The sequence below is a fragment of the Zootoca vivipara genome, chromosome 10, assembly GCF_965207765.1.
Source record: "Zootoca vivipara chromosome 10, rZooViv2.hap1.1, whole genome shotgun sequence".
In the NCBI taxonomy this organism is placed as follows: Eukaryota; Metazoa; Chordata; class Lepidosauria; order Squamata; family Lacertidae; genus Zootoca; species Zootoca vivipara.
Window position 1 is genome coordinate 51,166,464 of NC_142593.1, and position 24,050 is coordinate 51,190,513.

Sequence of the window (24,050 nt, forward strand, 5' to 3'; positions counted from 1 at the left end):
CTCTTTCTCTAAAAACCACACTTTGGACGCGGTTCTCTAGACTTGTTTCCAGCACTCCGGAGTGCCTTGACCTATTCTGTTTTCTTTTCTTCTTCTTTTGACTGCATGTCAAAATCAGCATGTCATGGAATAAGGCACTTTCTGAAACTTCTAATTTGCCTTGGGTAGCACAGGGGTGGAGAACCTGTGGGCCTCTAGATGTACTGGTGAGCTACATCCTCCATCTTCCCAGACCACTGGACATTCTGGTTGGGATTGATGGGAACTGGAGACCCAACAGTGATCCCAAACCCTGAAGCTGTGGGTGGCTGGAAACAGTGTTGGAGATACAGGAAAACTGCTGCCAACAGAGGCAGATTTAGGGCAGCATGACCAGTTGCCTCACACTGGGCATTGAGCTGAGGGGGTGCTACAGGGTGTTGCAACTATAATGTAAAATATTTGAAAAGTTTGCTCCAGGGTGGTATCCAGTTATTCTCCTTCTGCTAGACAATGTTTTTCCAGTCTTCAATTCCAGGCATCTCAAATTCGTTTTCCTTCCACACAAAAAGAGGTTCTCTGAATACTATTATTGACAAAAGCCAACAATAGCCTTCCTCCTGTCCAGCACACCAGCTTTGCCTCCAATCCTGAGAAACAATATTATCTTTATTCCCTCAAGTGTCTCTTGGCTGGGTCATATACTAAGACAGGCATCCATAATTGTTCAATTCTTGTTTATTCATTAATTCATACCCAGGTGTATATCTTCTCATTCCCTTTTGGGCAAGGTTTTCCATCCTAATTACCTGTTGATTGTTTTCTGTTACTCTAAACCAGGCATCCCCAAACTTCGGCCCTCCAGATGTTTTGGACTACAATTCCCATCATCCTTGACCACTGGTCCTGTTAGCTAGGGATCATGGGAGTTGTAGGTCAAAACATCTGGAGGGCTGCAGTTTGGGGATGCCTGCTCTAAACTGTTGTAACCTTAGATCAGGTGACAAAGGTATTGAGTTGCAAATTTGCAATCTTGAAAGGGTGGTAGCTGTTAGCTGTGCTATTTTTCTAGAAAAAGAGGTGGTGGAACTCACCATGAATGCCTCATTTGATCTCTTATAATGACAATGGTGCCCACCTGAGAGGTGCTGGAACTGAGTTCTGGCATGTTCCAGCTGAAAAAAAGCCCTGGCTGTTAGTCTTTCTCTGAACACAACAGTGAACAAATGGCTCTCCAAAAATTGCTGCATGGCCTTGGGTAGACTAAGGCAGGCTGGAATGGGGGAGAGACACACTGTTTTGTTTTTTGAGTTATCTTTTATTTCTAAGATGTTGAGCCTGTGCTGGACAACACAAGGCATTGTATGGATCTTTTGGGTGTATTTTTGATCCTTATGTTTTGTTTTTAAAGAATAATATTCTTATGGGACTGGACCATAGCTGCCAAGTTATCCCCTTTTTAAAGGGAAATTCCCTTATGCTGAATAGGCTTCCTTGCGAGAAAAGGGAAAACTTGGCAGCTATGGACTGAACAATGATCCCTTCCAAAAGAAGTCAGTTCTTATGCTTCCGATTGCTTCAAACGGTGCAATATTAATACAGTGGTACTTCTGGTTACGAACTTAATTAGTCTGGAGGTCTGTTCTTAAGCTGAAACCGTTCTTATCCTGAGGTGCGCTTTTGCTAATGGGCATAGGTGCCAACTCCCAGATTGAAGAATCCGGGATCAGCGTGGCGTGGCACCGGAAGTCGCGCTGCGGCCATTTTGGAACTGGGCAGAGTGGCAGCGGAAGTTGCTTCTATGCATGCTCTACCCATTTCCAAAATGGCCGCAGCACCAGAAATCGCTTCTGCGCATGTCCAGAGACTCCAGACATGCGCAGAAGGAGCCTCCCCGGGCCGGTAAGAATCCGGGGGATTGACGTTTTTTTTTTAATCCGGGCTGCCGGCGGGAAACGGCTGGAAAAACGGGGGTTTCCCGGGGAATACAGGAGACTTGGCAGCTATGCTAATGGGCCCTCCTGCTGCATACACACCTCTGGCACGTGATTTTCATTTGTATCCTGGGGCAAAATTTGCAACCAGGAGCAGCTACTTCTGGGTTAGCGGAGCTCATAACGTAACCACCGTTCGTAACCAGAGGTACCACTGTAACTGCAATATTGAGGTCCTCTGAAGATGCCTGATTTGGTTCAGGCCTCCGCTAAATCTGGTGCACAGCACAGCCCTATCCTCTATTGATGGGTCTGATCCTCTTTGAAAACCATACAAGTTGGTGGCAGTCTTTTGTACAGTCCATACAACTAAGTGACGGATTTCCATATCGGAAAGTCTATATCGGAAAATCACTGCAAGCCTTACAGTGTAGGATCAGTTTCAGAAAAAATGGAGGAAGTAGAGAACTGGGCAACAAATCAGGAGACCATTGTGGAAAGCAAAGCAGATAATGTACAACTAGGTGGCTGAGGCTCAGATTGCTTTGTTTTGAACAAGAACACCTTGCCATACAGTAGCTATACTAAATAGGAGGGGATCCTTGCAGATAATTGCTCGGAATGCTCCTGTTCTAATTGCTGATGCTATTATGATTGCGGATGTTGTTTTGCCGCTATAATTGTGCCAGCTGAAAGTTTGCATGGAAAGGGCATTGTGAAAATATAAGCTGCAGTTCATTAGACCTCAGAGAAACTCTTCTGTATAACAGAATACAATTAAAACAAATGTCTTCCTCAGCAGACGCTAGATTCCCCCCCCCCCAAGGAGAAAGCAAAGCCTTCCTACAGAACTGAACTCTATTGCTGCCTGTATCACTTAGGGCATGCATAGGCAACCTTGGCTCTCCAGATGTTTTGGAACTACAACTCCCATGATCCCTAGCATCCAGGGCCAGTGGTCAGGGATCATGGGAGTAGTAGTTCCAAAACATCTGGAGAGCCAAGGTTGCCTGTGCCTGACTTAGGGTATCTTTGGTCACCCATACATGATGTTTTTGACACGATCCTAAGTGTTGGCACAACTCTAAGCTCATAAGTCCACCCTACTGAATTGAGTAGGATGTATTCATCCTACTTGGAAGTGCATCCTATTGAATTCAATGGGGCTTTCTCACAAGTAAGTTGGACTAGGTAAATGGTAAATGACCCCTGGACAGTTAAAACCAGTCAAAGGCAACTATGGGGTGCAACACTCATGCAGTGTTAGCTGGGTAAAAGCCTTGCCCCAAATGTGGGATCTGGGAGAGAGGAGAGGGGTGTAATCCTTCAGGGATATTTTTTAATACTTTTCCTGGTATTCAACATTATTATATGCCTTTGAATGTAGAACATGTTCTTGACTTACAGGCATTCTTTTGCTAAGAGACTTTGGATGCTATTGCTGAGGATTAAGGAAGATATAGACTAATTCAAATTCACTCTGAGTTACTTGGTTATTATTAGAGTCTTACATGTTTTTGGTGCTTTTCAAAGGAGACAGTAGGCTTTTTTTTCTTTTTTAAGGAAAACTATTCGGTTTTATTATTATTATTTTATCCCTGAGTTAAATTAAAATGAACATGAGTCAGGTAATAACTAATCTACTTAGTAATAATTACAGTTAAAGACGAGGCCATTAACAAGTTAAACCATCTGGCAAACTCTGGGGAATCTTTAAAGAAGTGACATTAATTAACTCTTGGCTTGCCGCCGTGCTGGCTCACTCAATTTTTAAAACAATTTCATTATCAGAAGCTTCCAAAGCTTCTGGCAGCCACCATTTTGCAGGGAAACCAAAATGGTGGACACTTGGAGAGCTGCTCTATAAGGAAAGTTTGGAGCTTCCACCCATTAGTGAGCACAAAGCATCCTCCTCTTGAACCTGGAGCCATTCCTGAGACAACAAATACTTCCCACTAATTAATAAACATTGAGGGGCAGTATTGAAGTTACACCCCCATTCTCAGCCCCCATATAACTTAGGTTTAGTTCATCAACAAAATGTGTGTCGTGTCTGGGCACAGCAGTGTGCCATGGGGACACAATGAATAATTTGAGGTTCTCCTGTGATCGCCAAACACTCTTCCATCCACTAAGGGGTGCTGTCTGATGCATTTCTGCCTGATTCATCATTCTGGCCTTGCCTCCTACTAATCCACCACTCTGGGTGGGCAAACTCCACTCTTAATACAATTACCTACCCACAGTAGATTAGAAGGGGGAGCTCTCTAAAGGAAGGTAGCTCATATATTTAAAGGTAAAGGGACCCCTGACCATTAGGTCCAGTCGTGACCGACTCTGGGGTTGCGCGCTCATCTCGCATTATTGGCCGAGGGAGCCAGCGTACAGCTTCCAGGTCATGTGGCCAGCATGACAAAGCCGCTTCTGGCAAACCAGAGCAGCACACGGAAACGCTGTTTACCTTCCCGCCAGAGCGGTTCCTATTTATCTACTTGCACTTTGACGTGCTTTCGAACTCCTAGGATGGCAGGAGCTGGGACCAAGCAACGGGAGCTCACCCCATCACAGGGATTCGAACCGCTGACCTTCTGATCAGCAAGCCCTAGGCTCAGTGGTTTAACCCACAGCACCATCTGGGTCCCACTCATATATTTACAGTGGTATAAATAACAAATGGAGGGTGTAGAATTGAATTGTGCCTCCATTTTTAATTTATAAATCAGTTCTCAGAAGTTTGGAAATCTATATATATTGTTGGCATCTGTCTATCTCAAGAGAAAATGGAGTGTACTTCCAGGGATGAAGTCCAACCGCTGCATGCCTGGAGGTCTTGGGCTGCCCAAATGACAAGACCCCCATCTCGGTCTTGCCGATGTGGTCCAAAGAAAACCCATACAATACATTTGGCACCAGCTAGGCTGCAGGAGTTGCCAGAAGGATGCGGACAAGGCACCATCCAAGCATCTTAGGGATTTCCCTATGGATTTGTGCAGAGTTTACTCCATAGCCTTTTTTCCTCTCTTGAAGCTATCCCGCAAAGGAAGCACAGGGTTAGGATCAGTTTTCCTTCTCCTATATGGTCTACCTTCCCTGGTTGATGAGCCCCATCTGTGCTCTCTCGCTCTCTCTCCTATTCTAGTCTATCGAGGCCCGTTTGGAAGTCTGAACCTGACTTCCTGACGATCCATTATCCACCACTTTTCATGCAACAGAGTGAGATGGATCATGGAGTGCAACTGATACCCTGTACTAACCTGACTGTAGCCTGTGACCCTCCAGAAGTTGTTGGTCTCCAACAGCCACCTGTTCGAGACAGCATGGCCAGAAGTCAGGAATGATGGGAGCTGCTGTCCAATTACGATGGGACGGCCATTGTTTAGCCATCCCTGTGCTAAAGCAATTCCACACCATAGATTAAAACAACTTATTTGATTGTGGCATGCCTATACACATTTAATGAAATTTGCACACTGGAAATGTATTGATCTTCAAAGACATCATTCTCTACAGCAATGCTGGGGCAACCTTCTCCAGCCTGAGGGCCACATTCCCTTCTTGGCAACCTCTTGGGGGCCACGTGCCAGAAGCAAACCTGGGCAGGCCAACAGATGCAACAGAGTTTCTACACTCACACACCTGCCTCTGTCTTCAACCCAGGCAAGCAAGAGTCATTACTCTTCAAGGACACATTCCAGTCAGGCAAGAACACTCAAGGAGGGTATGGAGCAAGGCCAGTGAGGGGTGTGGCTTGGGGCAGAGGGTGCAGTTGGGAAGGGGGTGTGGCCTGAGAAGAGGCCCAAGGGACTGATAGAGAGGGCTGGGGGGCCGTATTTGACACACGAGCCTGAGGTTCCCCACCCCTACTCTACATTGTAGCCTTTCCCCATTCTAATTTATATAGGATAAATAAATAAATAAATAATTTAAAGCCTGACTGAAAATAAGCAACGCCTGTGTTTTTAATTAAAAGTTATGCTCATTTCCTTTTCATCCTTTCAAGAGTTCCGAGCCAAAAGTAGCTTGATTGTATCGACCGATGCAATACTGCCTTCCAGGTGGCTTGGATTTTGTGAGCATGATTTTCCTTCTTCTTAAAGCATTCTTGGGTGGGGGTGGGGGGACCCAGTACGGCATGATTAACTGCAATATTTAATTCCAGGCTGACTGGCAAGTATGAATTGACAAAGTGCAGGTGATGGGATTATCTTGCTGGCATCTGTCTATCACAGGGAGATGGGTTTATTTATTTTAGCAATACACATTGTGCTGATAAATCTGACAATAAACTGCAGATTCAAAGAGTGAATTAAAAGGCTGTCAGTTTTACTTAGCCCCTTTGATTTATTTGATCCACTAAGCAAAGCTCCCCACCCCCCACCCCACTTTTATGTTGCAATCTATGTGGTTGACCTTAAGGTCACCTGTCGAATTGCAGCAGAAACTGAAGGCCTGCAAGTTAAGTCCTGAGCCTCCTTTGGCACTTCCTGTGTCTGTACCTTCAACTGCTTGCCTTCCTCTCCCTTCTGAGATCCCAGCTGCACATTACTTTCTTCCTGTGAAATGTAGTCAAGGGTAAAGCCAGATTCTAAAAGCTCCCCAGCAGGCAGGCATAGCAGAGGTTCTGTCTCCCTTCCTTGGTCCATTGTTCATATATACATATCTGTTTCTTATTTTAGCTCCTTCTTCTATCCCTTTCCACCCCTTAGGGAAAATTACCCTTGAGCACTGAGAAATGGTAAGCAAAAGTCAACCTTGGTTGGAGAAAGAGGCTGCAATCCCCTCCAGTGGTCTCTCCCAGTTTCTGGGAAAGGCTTTCCGAAAGGATTGCTCTCCCCCAAATGAGAACTTGTGGGCATTCCAATCAAATGCTCACAAGAAAGCTAAGCACTCTCACAAAGCACACACACACACACACACACACCACTGCTTATTGTTTCCCTATTCCCAATGCCCAGAAAATAATATTGGGGTGCTGTGGTGCCAAGTTGAATATAATATTGGGGGAGGGAGGTAAGCCCCACCCTGCATAATCAATCACACAGACATCATCCTGAAGGGTGGCCCCCTCAAATATTTCATTGGTGTTGTGACCTATAACCTGGGTTGTGGGGGAGGGCTTCACAGTGCACAATGCACAGCGAGGACACAGGTGACGTTCAGTCTGTATCCTTAGGGATAAGGCCACCAGGACCTCATTTAGGGTTCTCCCAAACCAGCCAATGTTTTGGGACAGGAAAGCAGGATATCTGCACATTCTCCAGCCCAGTATACCCCAAGGAGCATCTCTACCCCTATTGTTGAGTCCGGGCACTGAGGTCCAGCACCGAGGGCCTTCTGACGGTTCCCTCACTGCGAGAAGAGAGGTTACAGGGAGTCAGGCACAGGGCCTTCTCGGTAGTGGCACCTGCCCTGTGGAACGCCCTCCCATCAGATGTCAAGGAAATAAAAAACTATCCAACTTTTAGAAGACAACTGAAGGCAGCCCTGCTTAGGGAAGTTTTTAATGTTTGATGTTTTATCGTGTTTTTAATATTTTATTGGGAGTTGCCTAGAGTGGCTGCGGAAACCCAGCCAGATGGGTGGGGTATAAATAATAAATTTTATTGATATAATAATAATAATAATAATAATAATAATAATAATAATGGTAAAGGATCCCTGACAGTTATGTCCAGTTGCCGACGACTCTGGGGTTGCGGCGCTCATCTCGCTTTACAAGGCGAAGGAGCTGGCGTTTGACCGCAGATACTTTTTTTCCAGATCATGTGGCCAGCATGACTAAGCTGTTTCTGGTGCAAAAGATCACAGAAACCAGGGCAGTGCACGGAAATGCCATTTGCCTTCCCGCTGGAGCGGTACTTATTTATCTACTTGCACTTTTTTGGTGTGCTTTTTAACTGTTAGGTTGACAGGAGCTGGGACTGAGCAACCATTGCAGGGATTCGAACTGCCGACCTTCTGATCAGCAAGCCCAAGAGGCTCAGTGGTTTAGACCACAGCTCCACCTGTGTCCCTTCTTATTATTATTATTATTATTATTATTATTATTATTATTATTATGGTGTGCTTCTGGATGTGTTGTGCCCGCTTCCAGGAATATGATAGTGGCAGAGGTCAGCCATTATGGCAGTGGAGCTTATTACAGACAGAGGTCATCCCAGAGCAGCAGGAGGAGGCAGAGTTGAGGCGGTGAAAACAAGACATCATGCACTTCCAACGCAAGCTGGGGAAGCTTCTGTGAATCTGTAAGGTCCTGCTTAATTCGGGAAACTTGAGTGGTGTGTCCTCCTGGTCATAGTTCTGACTCCATCCTCTGACTCAGAGGATGAGTCCCCTCTAGTCCCTCGATCTCCTCATCTTGACAGAAAGCAAAGACTACAAAATAAAGTGATGGTCCTTTGACCAGCCAGCCTATTGCACTCCAGGCTTGTTCAGCCTACCTCAGGCTTCTGTTGCCACTTTCTCCCCGCAGAGATTATTTCTCTCAAAGCTTTCATATCAGACCCCCCCTGGAGCTGTCCTGTGTCCAGGCATGATGCCTTAGAAATTGAAATTGGTACCCGCAACTATACAAGATAGAAACTGGTGCCCTCTGTTCTCTGGCAACCTCTTGCAGCCTCTTAGAAGAACCACAGCTATAGCTTGCGTATGATCCTCATGCAGGGTGAAAAAGATGAGATAATCTTAAAACAGCAAGAGGTTTCTATCCTGATTGGTAATATGGTACTAGAATTATACAGCGTGAGAGCGAGCGGAAGGGGAAGGGGGAAGGCTTCAGCTAAATAAATGAAAGAAATGGGAAGACTTAATCCAGCAGCAACACACACACACACACACACACACACACACACACACACACACACACATGCCACCCTTCATATAAATCTAGTCCTTCTAGTCAGAATAATTATTTAAAGAGCCGGAACTTGTACTGGTCTTTCAAACTAATTACAGCTGAAGAGAATGCATACATTTTATTCTGTTAGAAAGAGAAAGGGGTGTGTGTTTTGGATGTTCCATCAGCTATTAATTCTTAACTGGGATAATTTGCATTACACTTTTGGTATTTCAAAATAATACAAGGAACCTTGGCATTCAATTGGAAATGCACGCTGATTATGTCAGGAAAGGGCAGAGGCCAAAGCTGGTGGATTATGCATAGGATGAAGGATGTTTGATAGATCGGAGATTATTTTGTCTCAAGGGGTGGGGAAGACCCTCCCTGCCCAAAATTAACAGTGGTTTAAACGAAAAGTTTCCAGGGTGTTGTAACTAGAGCCACATTCACCCCATACATTTCAAGCACTATGTTACCACTTTAAACAGCCATGGCTTCTCCCAAAGTATTCCTCCAGAGTGACTTAACAATCAATCCATTTTCACAGCAAACTCTGGAAATTGTAGCTCTGAAGGGGGTGGGTTCTCCATGTTAAAATGACAGCTCCCAAAATTATTTGGGGAATACCATGACTCTTAAAGTGGTACCATAGTGCTTTAAATGTAGCATGCAAATATCATCAAGCATATATATATATATATATGTGTGTGTGTGTGTGTGTGTGTGTGTGTGTGTGTGTGTGTGTGTGTACAGTGAAACCCTGGTTTACGACTACCTCTGTTTATGAAAACCTCCGTTTACGAACGCCACGGACCCGGAAGTGTTTACATCCGGGTTCCGCGGCGTCGGATGCGCAGACGCGATCTGTGCAGCTTGCGCATGCACAGAAGCAATCTGTGCAGCGTGTGCGCAGAAGCGCTCTATCGGTGCTTCACGCACACGCAGAAGCATACCTTCGGCGAGTGAATGCCTCTGTGAGCGGACGCCTCCACAAAGCGAGATACCACTGTATATGTATATGTATATGTATATGTATATGTATATGTATATGTATATGTATACGTAGTGGGCCAGGCAAATGCAATCAGATGGTCCTTCCTCTCTCTGCCTTGGAGCCTCTGGAGGGGCAATAATGCAAAACCTCCTTTCTCTTCATCCCAACACTGTGGCTTTGTCAGGCGCAATGTGAGGTCAGTAAAGGTGCTCAAGGATTCTGTTAGTTCTGCGTTCTTCATTGAACTGACCCAATTCACATGTCTCCTCTAGGCACGGCTGCTCTGAAGTGCGCAGAAGAGCTCCCATACCCCGAAACAGTTTTCCTATCCATTTCGATACAGGTGCACAATCTACCCCTGCATTGCTTTATACATCTCTCTATTGTGAAAGGAGGAAGGAAGAGTCACTTCTTTTTATTCACAAAATCATGCATGCACATTGATCTCCCAATTCTAGTAACCTGTTAGGAAAAAGTTTTCAGGTCAGCAATGATCAGCTACATCAGCTACAGAAAGGAGAATGTGAGATGGGACTCAGAAGAACAACCCTTGCCAACCTGGTGCCCTCCAGATGTTTTGGACAACAGCTTTCATGTGTTGGCTGGAGCTGGTGGAAGTTGTAGACTAAAACACTTGAAGGGCACCAGGTTGCCAAAGGCTGATGAGAAGCATCATCTACACTGACAACACACATTATGTAACCCATGCCTTTAAAATTTAACTGCAGCATCTGTTTAGTGTCTTGTGATAAGGAAAGGTCGATCTATGATCTTACTACACCTCACAACTTTCCCACATCGCCTCCTCACCAACATCCCATGAATTTTACCCCAGTGATTTTTAAAGGAAAATTTCTGGCAAGTTGATTGCTCCCCAACTTAAATCTTAGCCCTTCATTTAAAACCCCAAGACAAATCCCTGTTCTGCTCTAAATCAAACGCAACAAACATTATGAACACATGGAAACGAAATTAATGTATGCATTCCTTGACACAAACCTGGTCCAGAATCAGAGGGGGGTGCAGCCACAGAAACCAAGGAGAGAATTCTAACGCTGTCCATCCCATTCCATGATGAGAAATCATTTCGTAGACATTTTGGAGTGTGCATGTAAAAGTCGGCTGTGGAAATGTGAAAACACAAATGGCTGGCAACAAATAAGGATACTTACATTCGGGTTGTGTGGCCACCTTGATGGGCTGTGAGCTTTCTCCTGGCCCCCATTCGTTGTACGCTACCACTCGGAAGGTGTAGGTCTCTTCTGGTTTCAGATTCCCCACGGTAAGCTGGAGCATCCCAGGCTGTGATGTGTTCAGAGCCCGCTCCCTACCCAGAAAGAGCAGCACAAAGGGGGGGGGGACACGTCAGGATGAAATACTTCCAGTCACATATTTCTAGTTGGATTCACAGAAGAGTTCGATAATATGAAAACGATGAGGCAATGCTGCTGAATAAGCAGCAAACAGCTTAATGAACATGATGTTATTGTTTCTAAGAAACTGTGGATGGCCGGTTGCTGTTATTTTATTTTTCTTACCCATTCTGCAATGTAAATCATACTGGGGAGACCAAGCATGGCCAGAGGAGAGGCTCAGAGGGTCAAATTCATCCCATTGTCCTGAGGTTGCTTATTCTTGCTTTACAATAAGCCTCTCCGGCTGCAAACAGTGGATGGGCTTTTTGATCCACCTGCATTCCTCTTCCTGGACTTCCACCACCTGCATTCCTCTTCCTGGACTAGATCCTGAACATGCCTGGAGAGGCTTCTTTTATCTCTTCATCTGCAAGTTGAGCCAACCCACCCTCTCCCCTGAAATTTCTTACAAATTTGCCCACCTAGCATGAAAAGAACAACATAGATTCCCTCACTACCAAGTCAGACCATTAGCTGATATTGTCTACTCTGATCTGACTTGCAGCTGCTCTCAGGAGTGATTTTCAGTGTTGAAGGAGTTAACCCTTTCCCCACATGTTCCTTCAGTGGATGTTGTTTGTTAAAAAACAAAGAGCCCCAAGGAAATAAGGATTTAATATTCTTTCATGCAGTAGACCACCGATTACTGGCCTGGGACTAGCTCATCTTTCATTTTGGGTGGGGAGAAATTGGTAATTTTCTTTGTTCATGCCCATTTTCCACGACCTTTCTTTAGCGTGCTGTTTGAGGGCTTTTGTGGCATAAACAACATTAAATAAGAAATGTAGCATAGCAAAAAGATTAAATGTTTCACATTTGCCCGAGGAGAGAACGGGTAATGGTCTCAGAGCTCTAACCATCACAGAGTATTAAATAACAAATCCAGATGGGCACCTTCAAAAGCAAAGGGGCTCAGTTTTCTATACTAATTCTCCTAATCCATAGCCCTCTTTGCTCAACACAGTTCCCATGGACCTCACAACAGGAAAGCTCCAAATCTAATGTTAATATAAAGCACCAAATCAAAGCAAAACTGGCTTCATTTCTTTGACCATTATCCTATGTGCCTGCTATAAAATGTGTCCTCTGTGGAGGATTTTGGTTATCAAATAATGCTTCTTTAGTCAGTCTAAGTGATTTTGCTGTAAAGCCAGTGAATTACTACTGCTGGCACCAAATGGAGCACAGGAAACTGCCTTAAACTAAGTCAGACCAATGGTCCATCTGCCTCAGTACTACCCACACTGGCTGGCAGCCGCTTTCCTGGGTTTCAGAGATGAGGACATTCCTAGCTCTGTTCGGAGGTGGCAGGGATTGAACCTTGGACCTTATGCATGGAAAGCAGGCACTCTGCCACTGAACTACGGTGATTCCTCTGATAACATCCGCAGCAGCTGGTCCTATGAGACTAGAACAGACATAGACAAACTCTGGCCCTCCAGATGTTTGGGACTACAATTCCCATCATCCCTGACCACTGGCCCCGTTAGCTAGGGATGATGGGAATTGTAGTCCCAAACATCTGGAGGGCCAGAGTTTGCCTATGCCTGGACTAGAACCTTCAGGCGGCAGGATCAGGGGAAAATCACAACCAAAAGATGCAATAACACACCAGACCTCTGAAACATCCTGTTGCTCAGCCAAAGTTCAACTGGAACAGGAAGTTCCTCTTCTATTCCTTCCTGTTCTGGAGGATCTAATGGTCAACCTGAGTATGCAGTCAGTCCAGAACTTGAAGTTATTTCACTGAGAAACTGCCACCTGCAGTTCAAATGCTGACCACCCAGGAGAGCTACACACAGATCCAACTGGTCATAGAATCAAAGAGTTGGAAGTGACCGCAGGTGTTATCTTGTCCAACCTGCTGCAATGCAGGAATCTTTTTTGGCCAACTTGGGACTCTAACCCCTTTGGGTAGAGCATACTATGGTGTAGACTTAATGGGAGTTATTGTGCTGCAGAAGAGGAAAATGCAATAGTTTGCCTTTGAGAACCTTTCAAAATTCTGGCGACACACAATCACACACATGAACAGGGGTTTTAGTATAAAAATTAATAACAAAACTATATTTGAAAACATGACAGCATCTAGGAGCTCTTGAGAAGCAATTCATTAAAACACACACACAGAGAGAGAATTGCTCTGAAATGCTGAAATGTAAAATAAAAGGTAGTTTCAAATATGACTCATTTACTTACAAAACATGGAACCCTCCCAGAGTCATTCGGTGAAATGAATGTAGAGTGACTTATAAGTGCATTGGGGTATCAAAAATGTAATTGCAGCGTTTTTGCACACTTGGTAGGTGGGGCGCCAATACTTCTACAATCTATTAAACACCTAATTAGTTGCTTCAAGGTGGAAGAATCATGGTAATGTCTCTGACTGGTAATGTCTCTGACAGTACTTAATACTTTGAAAACAGAGCAAAGGTTTGCCACCTGTTGCTTCAGACTACCTTGACAAAAATTAATAACAAAAAAAGTATGTAAATTACTATAAAATCAAAGAAGTGTAGGGCTGGAAAAGACCCCAAGGGTCATCTAGGCAGGAATAATAGCCGTTATGGGGTTTCCCTGAGCACTTTGGCTCTCCAAATATTGCAGCTCCCATCAGGCCCAGCAAGTATGGTCAGTGGCCAGGCATGATGGGAGTTGTAGCTCAAAGATTTCCCACATCATAGGGAGGTGAACCCTGATGCACACACAATCTAAGGCACAATGGCTTCTACAAGGGCAGGAAATGTGAACATGTGACCCATGTAACCTCTCCTTAAAAAGGAGTGGTGTGGGGGTGGAGAGACAATTGGTACTAAAAATGGTTATTTCCATGATTCACTCATATACATGCATACCTACTTCAAATTACGTACATGAAAGGTTGGAGAGGGATTTCATCTTTGGCAAACTGCTCCCTGAAATGCCTCTTCCGACACCCCATTACAGTCATACCTTGGGTTAAGTACACTGCAGGTTGCATACTTTCAGGATAAGAACGCAGCGGACCTAGAAGTGTTTACTTCCGGGTTCCACCGTGTGCCCATGCGCAGAAGTGTTCTGCACACTTCATGCAAGCGCAGAAGCTTCACGCATGCACAGAAGTGCTCTATCAGCGCTTTGCGCGTGCGAAGAAGCATCACTCTGGATACGTAGTTTTCGGCTTGCAAATGGCACCCCGGAACGGATCAGGTATGTATCCAGAGGTACCACTGAGAATGCAGCAGCAGATGGTTCGGGTTGAGGTGATCTGTGTGGGGAGAAGCTTGGGTGAGCTGTGAGGAGAAGGGGAGGAGTTGGCATGAACTGTTAGGGGAGGGGCTTGGGTGAGCTGTTAGGGGAGGAGCTTGGGTGAGTTGTGAGAAGGGGAGGGGTTTGAAATGAACTAGGAGGGGAGGGGATTTGGGCAGCCTGGGAGGGGAAGGGCATTGTCTGAGCTGTGAGGGAATAGGTGAGGTTTGCGTGAGGTGTAAAGGGAGGAGGGGTTGGCTATGCATGGTAACTCATGGTAAGTCAGTAAGCATTTGCCTTTGCTTTTCCAATTCCGTCCTTTTCTGTATTTTTAAGACCTTTGCTCTCCCCTTCATTTTGTGGTCTCCTTACTACCTCAGTCAATTTTTTTACTAGAAACTCCTCATAGCAGCGACCTGTTCTTTGGGGTGATATGTTACCCCGTTAAGTAACACAAATGGACAGTTCTAGGGTTTAGTCTATTTCAGGTCTGTCCCATTTCTGCATTGATCTGCAATGGACATAAATTGCATTCAAATAGTATTTAAATACACATTTTTGAATATATTTTCTCTTACAGTATGGATTTCTAAGCCTATCTTTAAATGCATCTTGAGACGTTTTAAAGGGAAAAACCGATCACAACATTTGGAGGAGTGTGAAATCTGACCGTTGGCTCTGGATTCTCACCAACCAGCAAGCAGGTGCAGATCAGGGTCTATTCATATCAGAATTCCCAAGTATAAAAATTCCTCAAGCGTGCCTAAATAGCCCCTGTGATTCATGCTACTGTACATGTAGCAAAGAGGAAGCTGAGGGTTTGTATCACTATGCATTCAATTGTTATCTTACAGAACAGGCTTGTAGTAAACATCTTCCCCCATCGTCCTAAAGGTCACTGTCATTGGTCAATTTAGAGGAAATGTATTACCTATTCATCAGTGCAGATAATAGGGTGATGGAACAAAGAGTTGATTTGTTTGTAATGGCTTCAGTCAATCCAACACCAGTTGGATTCATGTGACTGATTTGTTCTTTGGACATAGTAACTTGTATCCACCGAAAGGCTATGTTGCAATCTTGGAGACAATTGTGAATTAGTCAGCATAGTACAGTGGTACCTCTACTTACGAATGTTTCTACTTACGAATGGAGCTCCGTCCGCCATCTTGGATGCGGTTTAGATAGGATTTTTTCTACTTACGAATTTTTAGATAGGGTTGCTTCTACTTACGAATTTTTCTCCCAATGCATTCCTATGGGATTCAACTTACAATTTTTTTTTCGACTTACAAATGTGCATTCAGAACACATTAAATTCGTAAGAAGAGGTACCACTGTAGTTAGAGTGGAGGAAGATGATGTTGGGTTTCTTGAATAATCAAAGTTGCTTTTGAGCCGGTCTAAAGTCAATACTGTCTGTTTAAGAAAAACAGGTGCCGGTAATTTCTGTTTAATTGCTCACAGGTGTGGGCTCTACTCCATGTATATAAGGCTCTGTTGGAAAGCATTTTGTGTGGTAGTTGTGTGGGAGAATGGTTGGAATGTGGGTATGTAAAGTTGCTGGGAGAAGGAACGTTTATCTTTAGTTTAAAGTCTCTTCCAAGTAAGTTTGTTTTTCTGTTAAAGCCAACCTTTTGTTTTTCTTCTGTATACTTTAAACAGGTATACTGCTAGTTGGGGGTTTTATGCTAGGTTGGTTTTTAAACTCTTGGTGGTGTATTTTAGCCAAGTCAACTTCTGTTTGCGTATTTTGTTTTTCTATAAACTCTGCATGAAGGGCCACTGGGAAACTGGGGTATATGATTTATGTTAGCACTCTTAATACCCAGTGTTCCCCAATATTATTTCCTAATAGATGACCTGGGAGACCAGGGTTCAAAACCCCACTCAGTCAAGAAGCTCATTGGGTAATTTTGGGCCAGACAGTCTCCAAGCCCAGAACAGATTTTCAGCAAGTCCAGAATAATCTATTCTGATTTGTGGGACCTTTTTCGTGTGAATCATGTGCTATCACCAAACTACAGTCTTCCTTCCACCTAGCAGAGCAATAAAAAAGCAGACTTTAAAGGAAAGCTCATCCACCATTTACATCTGCTAAGCTTCTCATTGAGGACCATCTGGGAAACCTTTGAGGAATCTCAGGATGCCCCAGAACACCGTTCTGGTCTAACTCAACTTTCCCCAGCCATGTTCCCTATAGATGCTATGGACTACAAAACAGCTGCACTGGTGGGTCTGATTGGGAGTTGTAGTCCAAAACAGACTGGCAAAGGCTGGTCAAACCTTTGAGTGTGATGTCACAGGATGGTTACAATATAAGGACATGCATTAGCCGAAGATGTGCTGCAGAACGGTTCTATATGTGGTTCTGGCATTACGAGAACTGTCAATTGTCAAGCAAAATTACTGTTATTCTCCAACACCAGGAATCGTTCAGGACTGTGGAGTTACAGTAATTTGTCTGACAATTTCTGTGCCTGCCTCAGGTTAATGTCAGATCTGCTGTTATTGTAAAGAGAAAAATAGCTCTTTTGTAAAAATAATGTATAAACAATAAATGACTCAGTGTTCTACCCAAGCACTTAAAGGAAACTACATTTATTTTGTTCACACACTGGAAGCCTAAAAGTTCACAGGACCGGAGGCAGTTCTCGCCACAATGGAAGTTTTAAAATGGGTTTTCTTTTTCTTTCTTTTTTTAAATTAAAAGTGGCATTTTTAAGCCCAGTGCCATCCCACCGGCAAAAATAGATGATATTCTTTACAGTAGCAGACTTGGTAAGGGGCAAACACTATTTTTCAATGGGCCTATATCTTCTGTTTCATGACAGTCACTACCTCTCTCTCTCTCTCTCTCTCTCTCTCTCTCTCTCTCTCTCTCTCTCTCTCTCTCTGTGTGTGTGTGTGTGTGTGTGTGAATGTGCACCAAGCAAGGGTATGAATGAGCAAATTGACACAACTTGTTGCTAGAGGCAGAACTAGATGTTATGCTTGAACACAGGGATCTTGGTGTCCCCCTTTTTATGATGATTTCCCTCCAAACTAAAAATCTTGCTGTACTAGAAGCTCTGTTGCAAGCCAAACTAGAACTTGTTTCACCACAATATATTTGTATAGTTTTAATTGTTATTTGATTGTATCGTGGCACAGCTGAGAGCTCCAGATTTGGCTGAGTGTCCCAATCAAACACTCAAAGAGAAAGACAGATTTTTTTGGGGGGGGGCTTATAAAGTATTTGATTTAAATGCTTGAAATCCCAAGGGGCAAGCTGATGGGGGGCAAGTGACACACATCTCTTATGCATTTTAGAGCCTCAACATCCAACCCGATTTACTTGCATATTGTCAACATATGCAACCATGCTAAAAACAAAACTTTGTACCTCCTCCTGCAATGCTTCAGAGCGAAGGTAATCTCTGACTGCTCGGCTCCAGTTTACCAAAGATGTCGGCAACATTTCTAATCCTCCCATTTAGCCTGCACTGCATCTTCATGTTTCTATGGTACAGCAATTTCAAGGACCCACAAATAACATCATCTTGCCTCCAGGACTAGTTCCAGAAATGCCAACTTTAATTAAAATGTAGTTGTTGGGAGAAAATACATGCATTTCACACTTTGATGACAAAAAAGCAAAGAAAAAGAAAAAAACCACTTTGGGCATTGTGTACTTTCCAAAGGTTTTGCTAAGGGAAAGTGGCTTCAGAGCCCCCACTCCAATGATAAGGGGATAAATGTAATAGCAAGAGTAATTGAGATATAGAGAAATATGACTACATAGCTATAGAAAGGTCAACAACTTAGACTTGGCTCCCTTAAAAAAAGCTCAGCAACTTTGACCTACACCCCTAAAAATGGGTAGATCACTTCCAGTTTTTTATTCTGCGAGTAGATCACAGTCTCTTGGGAGTTGGACTTCCCTGTTGTAATCAATAACTTTTGTGATCCATAAAACGATTGTCTTCATTAGCAGAAAGGGTGTGATTCAGTTGGGAGTAAGGGGACCAATATAGCTGCCGGGCTGGCTTACTAATTATGAGAATTATACATGGGTTTCATAGGTTGTGTGGCCCCTGCATTGCAGGGGGTGGGCTAGATGCCCCTTGGGATCCAACTTTACAATTCTATTATTTCCTGGGGTTTGGTGGTATGGGTTTGGGTGTTTTTCTGCAGGAATCTATAAATGAAAGGTCATTTGTGGGACAAGGTGTGGTTTGTTTGTAGTTCACTGAATGACCCATGGCTATGTTCAACCCAGGCTAATATCTCCTCTTACGCTGGTTCACTCTTACTCCCCTTGATACTACGTATATTGATACTAGCATGTATTTGCTTTGTTTTGAGGAGGCTTAAGCCTTTTAATAAGGCAATACTTTTAGAAGACACCTGAAAGCAGCCCTGTTTAGGAAAGTTTTTAATGTTTGATATTTTATTGTGTTTTTAATATTCTGTTGGGAATCGCCCAGAGTGGCTGGGGAAACCCAGTCAGATGAGTGGAGTTTAAATAATACATCACTATCACTATCATCATCATCATCATCATCATCATCATCATCATCATCATCAGTATGCCATCTACTTGAATATTTGACTAGCAGGTTGGGCGATCTGATTCAGTATAAAACTGCTTGATATGTTCATGACTAGGAAAAGCAAAACAAACCTTGCAAAACTATGAAGATCTTAATTTATGCAGGTCGCAGAATTTAGATCCTTCTAGGAGCAGAATTCTTCAGGATACACAGGCATAAGCTACACGTGCTTTCCAAGTTGGTGTCCAGCATTGGGACCTACCTGTTGACGCTTTCTCTGGAGAAGTAGACTGCGTATGTCTGAATGTTCCCTTTTGCCTCCGCAGGTGGGCGCCAGCTGAGACGGACAAATCGACTGGAGACCAAAACAGGGACCACATCTCGGGGAGCAGAGGGGAGGATACTGGAACTTGGGATAGCTAAAGAAGGGGAAGGAGAGGAATCCGTCAGAGAGGTTGGTGGTGCAGGGGTTTCGGGGCTACTGGGAAGAATTGTAGTAGGCACAACTAACATTTTTGAAAACAAAAGGACCAAGTGGATCAGGTGTGATTCAGATGAATGGAGGAACAAAAAGAGAAAAGAAAAAGAGAACTAACAGTAAAACCACTCTTTAAAATTCAGTTCCTTTCTATTATATAAAAAAACAAACAAACAAGAAGACATAATTTTGTAACAGAAACACCAAACACCTTGGCTTCTCCAGCTTAAGGGTGTTGTCCTAAGGAGGGAGTCCCACTAAATTCAAAGGGGCTTTCTCCCAGGTAAGTGGGGCTAGGATTACAGTTAAAGCTACCCCCCCTTTTTTTCACAGAGCTCACATTCCTACAGAGAGTTAAGGAAAATTATTGGGCTTCACACATTACTGGCTTAAAACACAACTAGATTGCTCTTTTTCTCAATTAGGATCATAGCTAGTTTGGGGGAAGATGCATCAAAATGCAGTATTTCATAAGAAATAACATGGTGGATATGGACTGCAGCATGCTCACATGTGGACGCTGCTTCCCAAACCAGGGGTGGGAATGCACTGCATGGCAAGTAAACAGGAGTGTGTACACAACCTCTGTGCTGGATTTTGACCAGAATCTTAGATCAGGGGCATCGTTAGGAGGTAGCTCAAAGGGTCTGAGCCCAGGGTCTTTTGCGGTGGGCCATTAATCTCCTTCCAATCTTACCACTTTCTTTAAATAAAACAAAAACTTACTTTATTTCTGCTTATAGGGCAGCTGTGTACACTGCCACCCACCATTTTGATTTCCCAACAACTATGGATTTAAATTTGCATGTGAAAACATTATGCAAATTTGTGCCATGGGCTTGTGCCTTGAGTCCTTAAATGTCTAGAAACATCTGTTTCCGAAAGACTGTTTTCTGCAACACACACTGATACACGTGGAATACCATGGTCATAAGGCCCAAATACTGGATTCCTGAGAATCCTAGGATTATTAGGGATACAAGCCTAGAAACCTCTCAGGTCATCCTCAGGTCTCCCTGATGCCACCATTAATAACCAGATAATAATTAAAAAATAGATTTCATCAGCTTTCCTGAATATGTTAAAGGCCCACTGGAGGTAGCCATTGCAATTTTGTACAACCATGAACTAGTACCAGCAAGCCACGGAATATAAGCACAACACAATACAGAATCCAACCACAATGCAAAGAGACAAGAAATAAAATCAGAACTTGCAAACAAATGATTAAGACATTAGAAAAGTTTAAGTTGAGAATCAGTCTTAGGGTACCAGACGGAGGATTTCTGTACAGCTGCACCAAATGTGCAGAAACTAAAGACCTTGACACCCTCAACTTCACAGGGGATGGATAGTTCAGAAAATGAGGGGGATGAGGATTCAACAGAAGGATTCAACAACTAATCCCCTGCTGGCACAATCACACAGGCAGAGGTTACTCTCTGATGTTAAAGAATTACAAGAGACTTGCCAAAGGTCAGAGGTGGGGAAGCTTTTGTGTCCCAATGGCTGCATTCCCTCCTGGAGAAGCTTTTGGAGGCCACACACCAATGGTGGGCAAAGCAAGGGGCAAACCTGGGAGGAGCAATGGATGTGACAGAATGCTACACTGCAGCCATAGAGCATCAAAAGTCTTCTATGCACAGACTATCTATCCAGGCAACCAATAGGCACCATCACTGTTCAACCTGATAAAACCTGAAAAAGTACGTTTCCGAGCACAATTCAAAGTGTTGGTGCTGACCTTTAAAGCCCTAAATGGCCTCGGTCAGTATACCTGAAGGAGCGTCTCCACCCCCATCGTTCTGCCCAGACACTGAAGTCCAGCGCCGAGGGCCTTCTGGCGGTTCCCTCGCTGCAAGAAGCCAAGCTACAGGGAACCAGGCAGAGGGCCTTCTCGGTAGTGGCACCCACCCTGTGGAACGCCCTCCCACCAGATGTCAAGGAAATAAAAAACTATCCGACTTATAGAAGACATCCGAAGGCAGCCCTGTTCAGGGAGGCTTTTAATGTTTAATAGATTATTGTATTTTAATGTCTGTTGGAAGCAGCCCAGAGTGGCTGGGAAACCCAGCCAGATGGGCGAAGTATAAATTATTATTATTATTATTAAAAACACTTCAGCAAGGCTGCTAAGGGCTATAGTCCCAAGGGCCACACAGAAAGGTCTTCAGGGCCACATTTATTCCCCAGTTCTGATGTTCCCCATCCCTGCCCTAGGCGATCAAATCTACTGCTACAAAAATTTCAGTCATTGCTCTGGCAGGGCATACTGATACCTGACCTATGTTGGGTCTTCCCAGACTTGGGTTGGCTGTGCCACAGGGGCAGGCAGTCGAGGAGCTGACCTTTTAAATGTTCCTACAGTGCCCTGGAGTGATACTACATTAGACAGTGTGGGAATGTGAAAATGGTGGGTGGATGCAAACCCATCTTCTACAGATCGCAGCAATGCTGCTGTTACTGCTTCTCATCATAACCAATAAACTAGCCAGGTTGGAGGGTCTACCAGTGTCAAAGGTGGTCCTCTTGCAGTAGCTCAGTGGCAGAGCATCTGTTCTGCATGCAGAAGTTTCCAGGTTCAATCATTGGCATTTTCAGGTAGGGCTGGGCTTGGGAAAGACCCCTGTTTGGACACCCGGAGAGCTGCTGCCAGTCTGGACCAATGGTCTGACTCAGTATAAGGCAGATTTCTGTGTTCCTACTGTGCAAGGGCACTTTGCCAGCAGGGACCCCACATCTCATGCTGATGTTGGTTGTGAAGCCAGCTTCCTTTGGATTCAAAATCCAGCCTACATCCTTGGCGATGCCCTTTCTGATGTATACCTGAGCAACAGCTAAATCAGCTCAACCAAACTTCATCAGTAGCAATGTGATGCCTTGCTTAACTCACCAACCAGCCAACAACATGCTTTACTATGCAGCTGTCTGCATGTATTGAAAAGTCCACTGAGCTCAGTAGAGTTTATTACCAGGTAAGCTTGTGAAAAATGGCAGCCTTAAATAAAAGGATTTAAATTGGCTCTTTTGGATTCAGGCTGAAATTCTATTGGCTGTTCTAAGTGCTCCAGATATCAGTAATGAACCTGAGTTCAGAAGCCATTTCATGCATCTCCACCCCCTATCCTCTTGCAATTCTGCAAACAGTGATGTGCTTACAACATAACATTTTTTTTGCTATTACTGGTGAAGGGAAAGCCCATACCCCTTTCACCTTTGCAAGCTGCTAGCAGGATGGCAGTGAATAGTAAACATGTAATTTACACTCAGAGTACAATACAAAAAGAGACAAGTACTGTACAGCAACAACCATTCTTTTTATATTTCTCTAGGTTCCTTCTAAATCAATGAAAGTTTTTTACAACCATGCTCAATCATTTCATTCCTTTTCCTTTATTTTCTAAACCAGGATTATTTGGCTTCCACAATAGATTGTACAAATCTGCAGACAATGGGCACTCCCTTAATGCTTTGTCCTTGCACAGTCATTTAAACATGTGCCAGAATACTTTTGCCCAGGAATTAATGGCTGAACAAGGTGGAAATGAATCTAACAGCCAGGTCCATTACTGTTAATTATCTCTACAGCCATTTCCAATGTGCAAAGCACTTTACAGCTTACAGCTCATTTATCCTCACAGGAATCTTGCAAGACTTGCCCAAGCCCACACAGCAACCTTTGTCAGTCAACAAGGATTGAAACCAGAGTTGCTCCATTTCTGTACTCAGTCTTTCCCCCCTTTTTTTAAAGGATCCTAGTGTTGTGCCAAATATGTCTCCAGATTCCCTCCCCAACCATTCTCCATCAATTAATGAGGAAAAAAATGCACCTGAAATTTAACAAAAGAGGCAAAATGGCGGGGTTTGATGCATTTGCCTCATTTTTTAAAAATCCTGAAGGAGGAATCTGTGAAATGTTCTTTTGTTAAACCTACAAATCATCTGGCATGGAGGGGAAGGGAGACGTGGAAGTTGCCAATTATCAACCACTGAGATGAGTTCCATGGCTGGTGCCATTTGTAAATTCAGAGGCAAGTCTCAGGATGCCCTTTTGCCTCAGTCTTAATTAAACCTTCAAAGAGTCCTGGAAATGGTACTTTGGCGAAGGAGCTAAGGATGAGGTTGGACATGGGTGGAACATAGGAAGCTGCCTCACACTAGGGTTAGACCCCAAGTCCATGAAGACCCGAAACCCTGTCAATAGATGGACCAGTGGGCAGACTCAGTTCAAAGTGGCTCCCTACATTGCTTTCTGCTGCTCCAGAGGGATTGCCAGAAGGGACATTCTGACCAAACATTAGGAAGAACTTTCAGTGAGAGCTGTTTAATAGATTGGACTCCCTCAGAAGATGGTGGGTTTTCTTTCACTGGAGTATTTTAAGCGGTGGTTGGATGGTCATCTGTCAGCAATTCTTTAGCTGTGATTCATGTATTGCAGTGGGTTGGATGAGATTACTATGGCGGCCCCTTCCAACTCTCTACAATTCTATGATTCCTATGCTCTGAAGTTCATTGACCATTCTAGGACAGCCAGAGGTAGATAACTGATTATTTCTGTTTTGTTTCATTTTGTTTTGTATACAAGCCCAGAAAGTGCAGAAGAGCAAAGTTGAGCCATTCTGATTCGGATTAGATCTCTTGACTGATTT

General features: G+C 44.0%; 1 protein-coding gene across 1 annotated transcript in view; it reads right to left on the reverse strand.

The window, feature by feature from the left end:
* Nucleotides 1–24,050, reverse strand: part of DCC (DCC netrin 1 receptor) — an 876,197-nt gene that overhangs the window by 225,584 nt on the left and 626,563 nt on the right. Inside the window, exons 8-9 of the mRNA XM_060280362.2 lie at nt 19,186–19,342; nt 10,918–11,072 (exon numbers count right to left, since the gene is read on the reverse strand). Of these exons, the coding sequence (XP_060136345.2) occupies nt 10,918–11,072; nt 19,186–19,342 (312 nt within the window). The remainder of the gene's footprint in view (nt 1–10,917; nt 11,073–19,185; nt 19,343–24,050) is intronic.